Source organism: Glossina fuscipes, unplaced genomic scaffold (assembly GCF_014805625.2).
Source record: "Glossina fuscipes isolate IAEA_lab_2018 unplaced genomic scaffold, Yale_Gfus_2 1, whole genome shotgun sequence".
Taxonomy (NCBI): Eukaryota; Metazoa; Arthropoda; class Insecta; order Diptera; family Glossinidae; genus Glossina; species Glossina fuscipes.
In genome coordinates this window covers 2,076,262-2,082,005 of record NW_023998415.1, presented here as the reverse complement: position 1 = coordinate 2,082,005, position 5,744 = coordinate 2,076,262, and the positions used below count along the sequence as shown (strand labels likewise).

General features: G+C 33.7%; 1 protein-coding gene across 2 annotated transcripts; it reads right to left on the bottom strand.

The window, feature by feature from the left end:
- Positions 1-2,094: 2,094 nt before the first annotated feature.
- LOC119632020 (aquaporin AQPcic-like) lies at positions 2,095-3,777 on the bottom strand. Of its 2 annotated transcripts, none has more exons than XM_038024690.1 (3): positions 3,619-3,777; positions 3,000-3,534; positions 2,095-2,457 (listed from the first exon to the last, which is right to left on the bottom strand). In XM_038024690.1, the coding sequence occupies exons 1-3, from the start codon at positions 3,642-3,644 to the stop codon at positions 2,251-2,253; spliced, it is 768 nt and encodes a 255-aa protein (XP_037880618.1). In that variant the 5' UTR covers positions 3,645-3,777; the 3' UTR covers positions 2,095-2,250. The 2 variants fall into 2 exon arrangements, with proteins under 2 accessions (XP_037880618.1, XP_037880619.1); XM_038024691.1 differs by having other exon boundaries at positions 3,000-3,565; positions 3,619-3,651.
- Between the last annotated feature and the right edge of the window lie 1,967 nt (positions 3,778-5,744).

The following is a 5,744-nucleotide window of genomic DNA, read 5'->3' as shown; positions in this document are numbered from 1 at the left end:
AAAAGGAATATTCGTATAATCAACCCTTATTTACAATGCTTCAGATTTTCTTAAAGATTTCTCGAAAATGTCTGGTTTTTGTAAGACTGAAAGATAAAATCGAATCGATCGATTTGATTTAATAACCAAGCCTTTGGTTTTTCAAGAAAATGTTTTCGTTTCTAATTTTAAACAAGTAAGAAAATTATATTCGGTCACGACCGAAAAAAGAAAAGAACTAAAATTTTATATTCTATAATATCGAGCGGGCGCAGCTACTTTCACAATACGAATGGAAATTGACACGATGCAGGTGTCGTATTCACTGAATAACAACCAACAAAGAGGAAAAGAAAAGTTATTCATATTCTTGGTTGCATAGGCATGCGGAGAATGTTTGCCACAGATGCTATACAATTGAACAGACCGTCATGCTTAGGTTCATTTCGAATTTGGGACTGACTCAGAATTTATATACTTTGTGCAGTCTTTAAAGCATGCTTCCGCGCGTTATAAAGGTATTGAAAAAACAATTAAATATTGATACACAATAATATTGGGTAGGCGTGGTCAATTTCACCCACATCTGTACAGGTACAGATGATAAGATTGTTATAAGCTTAGTATAATCTTGGAAGCAAGCAGTGCATCAGAGGAATTCCCGCTTGCCAGTTGATTTTTCAAGGCCCCAATAGACAAAATTGGCCATGCCTTCTTTATTTGATAGTGTGTAGAAATTTTATAGCGCACAGGAACGAGCATGTCCATCCGTTCATCTGTCCGTCCGTAATGTGATTCATTATCATTGAAAGCAGATAATATTGTATTCAAAACATTGCTGACGTAGATGAATTACTGAGGCTTAAGTTGTTCGACTTACAATAAAATCATTTTTAGTTTTGTTTTTCAACTAACAACTGAGATTACCTGTCACAGGTTATTTGATCGATTACTTAACTTTGAATTTAGAATCGATTGATAAGATAAAATAATTCAACAAATGTTTTATAAAAAACCAGACGATTTATCCATTGGAATGTTAATCAGTTCTATAACTTTAATATCTCAAAGAGAATTTAATACCTTTCCTGACGAAAGTTATGAGGGTGATTTCTGTATATCTATCTGATCGGATACAGAAGGCACAAAAAAAATTGAGAAAAAAATTTCTTTATTTCTTGACATTATATGCTTTTCACTCAAAGCACTTCGTACCGTGTTTATGGTATGAACTATGGATTTCTTCAGAAACGGCCGCAAGGTCAGAATTATAGGCGAGTCTCTTACCACCAGGTCAGATTTTCAATATCGAAAAAAGAAAATAATGCGATGCAAAAATTCAGCTTCTGATAATCTCCATAACGAATGTGTAAAATGATGCTTTATCTTTATAGCTTGTAAACTTTCCGTGCTTCCATGATATGCCGCTGTTACCGGCACACCAGTATTCAAAAATGTTGAGTCTTCAAAATGCATAAATTTGGGTACTTCTAGGTTTACACTTGTGTATTATGCCAATTTGAGAATGAGCCAAATTGCTCGAAAGACATATAGGACAGCAACACGTAAACTGAGAGCACCTCTCTTTTTAAAAAAGCTTACACAATGGTTTTTTTGATTATTGCTCATGAGCTGCAGCAGATAAATCTACAAAAATTTGAACATTATGTTCTATGGGCAATGCTGTAGCGCCTGTACAGAAATGAAAAATATTGACCGTGCCTACCCAATGTTATTGTCTATCAAAATCTATCAATTTCAAGTTTGGGATGTCCGTCTATTCGTATGTCCACCTATCCGTCTGCCCAATTGTGAAGTGTCTGTGGTAAACAGTCTCTCTTTACCGAAAATGAAGACGTCGCCTACAAATTTCCAAAAGAATTTCAAAGTGCCTTAAATTTTTCCAAAGGATAGTGCCTGCAACACGTCGACGAAATGTTTTAATTTGAAAGTAGAAAAAGAGTAGCTGCGCCCACTCCTTATTATAGACCATGAAAATTTAGTTCTTTTAAATGTTCTGCCTTTTTTAGGATAAAGGGGATAGACATAAAAGTTTCGATCACGACCGAATCTAATTTTGTTGCTCGTTTAATTTCACATTCTCTTTCCATTTCTACAAATCGGAATAAAAAATGTCAGAAAATCTAATAAAACTTAGAACTAAAACCTATTTTTATATTATTTCGATTTATTTACATAATAATAATACTTTTAAAGGGAACTACTTAAATGATAAACAATTAAAAATTTTCGCTCGAATCGTATTAGGTTTTATGGAATTTGTATGGCTTCTAATTTCGGATTATTAATATCAGCTGAGTCCACTTCACGTCGAAACACAACTCTGTAGAAACTGGCAGCAAATATACCGGCCATAATTGGAGATAGCCAATAAATCCAATGGTGATCATAAGAATTATGCCATATAGCCGGGGCCAAAGAACGTGCCGGATTCATACTAGCACCAGTAAGAGGCCCCTGAGTACACAAAAACAAAAAAAAGGATACAATATTAAATCTAAAACAAAATGTTTACACACTGGGTTAGAATCTTTTAATACCCATCACCAGCGATTATAAAAGAAAAAAATTCGAAAAATAAAATGCAAAAAGATACGACTGACTTACTTCCATTCATTCGCAATAATACTTTCAACTTTATCTTATATAGCAACCGAGCCAATTAGGTACGTAATCGTATTTCGATTCGATCTTTTCATATTTTTATTTTTTAAATCTAACTGTCAAAAAAATGGCGATTTCTCAAAAGGTAAGTCGTCATTTTAAGTGACTAAAGACAAGTAGTTACTAGCATTGTTTGTTTACTCACAATTTCGCAATTGCTGGCGTTCTTTCAATCAATAAACAAACGAAAAATTCCGCCGAGTTAAGGACATATTCAGTTTCTATAGGCTCGGAAGCTTAGCTCTGTTCGCTATATGTCGATTCTTAAAATTTTGCATAGACTCGTAGTAATGGGTATAAAAGAAAAACTAATTATGTTTGCATATTATATGTACCGCCGCCAAAGCCAAAGCTGATATTGTTAACCCAATTCGTATAGCGGCAGAGTCTTGCATTCGGATATTGCGTGGATCCCAAACGGCGCATGTTACCCAAACCAAGGCTACGGTTGTACAAAATTCAATACCTATAGCCTGCCAAACTGTTATATCTACACGTAGCGTTGTCATGCACAAATTCGGCGTACACAAGGAGCTCGGTAATAGCAAATGCAACAGCGCATAACCGCAATAAGCACCGGTAAATTGTGCCAATATGTATAGTGAAGCAGCAAAAGCCGACAACATATTATATATCCAAGCGGCAATAGTAATGACAGGATTTAGATGAGCACCGGAACAACAGCCAAAGCATTGGACTACGATTAGCACAACTAAACCAAAATTCAAAGCTGATAGCCATTGGTTATATTTGTTAACTTCATAATATACGCAGCCCATGCAACCGAAAAATAATAACATACCGGTACCAAAAAATTCGCTCAGGAAACAGCAGATGTGTTCACGCACAATAATCCCATTTTCAAATGGTCTATATTAAAAACAAAACATGCCCAAATCAACTTAGACTTGCATGTAATGAGAAATATGTACAAAAAACATACTCACTACTCACCTGGTTAATAACAGGAAATTCTTCATATTTTTTTTATGCGTTTACAATTTTTATTTATTTAATATGTTCAGTTTCACAAAGACTATCACCGCTCAGGTTGATGCGAGCCAAGCGCTCTTCGATTTATTTAAAAGTATCGTTCAATTTGCTCTCTCGCAAAGTTGGTAACCTACTAAACGGTTAACTACTGTTAAGCACCTACAATACCCGCATTATCGCATTTACAAGTTATGGCATCTGTTTATTTTAGTTTATTCGCGAGAGAAATAACAAAAAAGAACAAAAAACAATAACAAAAAACAAAAGAAGAAAAACATGCATTAAATGTAATATTTATAAGATAATTTTAGTTTTCATTAATAATATTTCATTTTTTTTATTTTTACTTTGGTTTCTTCTATTTCACTTACGCCAAAGAACATATGTTCTTACACCAATCGATTAAGATTGTGTCTTCAGGTTTATTTTAAAGGGAATCGCTGGAACAATGATAACTAACATTACTACAATAACACAAATGCGTTAAAATAATTTTCTTTAAATACATTGTTAACGGAATTTATCTTATGTCAAACAATAAGGTTTTGATGTCCATGTTTGATATTAAACTTTTTAGTTCAAAATCGATTCAAAACTTTGAATGTTTTTGCAAAAAAATTATGAGCTTATTGAAATTACCTCTAAAAATATGAAAAATAAAATATTTTAACCAGATATCTGAATAATCATTCTGATTCTCATCATTAATGTTTATAAAAACTGTACTCTTACTGGCTTACGGCTTGTTCAAAGCTCAAAATATAATCTATTTGAGAAGGAATGCAATTATATTATAAAACTTCTCTTGTAATCGCTTTAAGGCAAATCTTCGAGAGTTACCTGGGATTACGTGGAAAGGCATACAAGGCGAAAGAAACACGTCAACCGGCCGGCTAGATTATGACCTCTGTATTTTGGGATACTCGTGACATTCTATTAATTGACTATCTTAAAAAAAGGAAGAACGACAAATAAGGAAAGGCACGAATGGAATTTTCCGTCATTTGTGCGGTAAAGTATTGGCAACTTCAAAAAGAAAAAAAAAAAAAAATAGAACGGTTTGACAGCTCTTAGTGTTGCGGCTAGTAAAAATAGAGCATTACACCAGAGAGCAACTCGTGTTCATTGTTGAACAATATTTCAAAAATAATGAAAGTTCGACGACCACAGTTCGCAAAATTCGTATAAAATATGGTCGGAATATTGATTTAACTACAAAGCAAAATCACCCTAAATGGCGAGGCTCATTTTCACATTGACGGCCTCGTTAATGGTCAATATTGCCGGATTTGGGATTCATAGAAGGCACATGCGATTGTCACTCCGTGTCACTGTTTGGTGCGGATTTTGGACTGAAGGCATGAAATAAAGTAGAAAAAAGTACAGATGTGCTAGTAAAGTCATGGAGGACATATGCCTGATAAGCTATTCGACCCATAACTCTATCCTATACGCATTATGATTCTAAAAAGAAAAAACTGTGTTTTTTATTTAATACAAGTCTAGCGGAGATCTTTGGGAGACTCACTATTTAGCTATACATATTCAACTACACATATTTATCTGCAAGTATTTCATTACATGTATTCATATATCTTCACAAACATATATTACAACGGCCCCAAGCAGATATATGAAACAAACATTGTAAAATGATGCACAATCGTCTCGGTCGCTACACATCGCAACCGTTAAATAATTGAACAAAATTTCTGGTAAAGAGAAACGATCGCGAAATATAACAGAACACCTGAACACAGGAGTTCCCATGAAAATAGAAACATGTGATAAAGTATATGGAGTATAAAATATCGCGTTTACTTCCACGGACAACCGCTGACTAGATTAATGATATGTAGAAAAAAATGGATGAAGTAAAATATATCATAAGGTAAAATAAATCGTATGGAAGATAAATAGTTAATAAACGTCATCCAAACGCTAAAGAAGTGTTTCGTTTAATTAACTTAGTAACCTGATGTAATTCATATACTAGGTGAATGATTACTTTTTTTTGGTCCAATCAGAAAGAATAAACATTCACTATACGTTTCAGGAGAAAAGATCTGCACCAATTATTAAATATT

Bases quoted from the DNA above. Each gene is read 5' to 3' on its own strand.
- LOC119632020 (XM_038024690.1), bottom strand. From the start codon at position 3,644: ATGAAGAATTTCCTGTTATTAACCAG. The intron at 3,535-3,618 runs GTGAGTAGTGAG...TTTTTAATATAG, and splicing joins AATTTCCTGTTATTAACCAG to ACCATTTGAAAATGGGATTA. The intron at 2,458-2,999 runs GTACATATAATA...TTGTGTACTCAG, and splicing joins CAGCTTTGGCTTTGGCGGCG to GGGCCTCTTACTGGTGCTAG.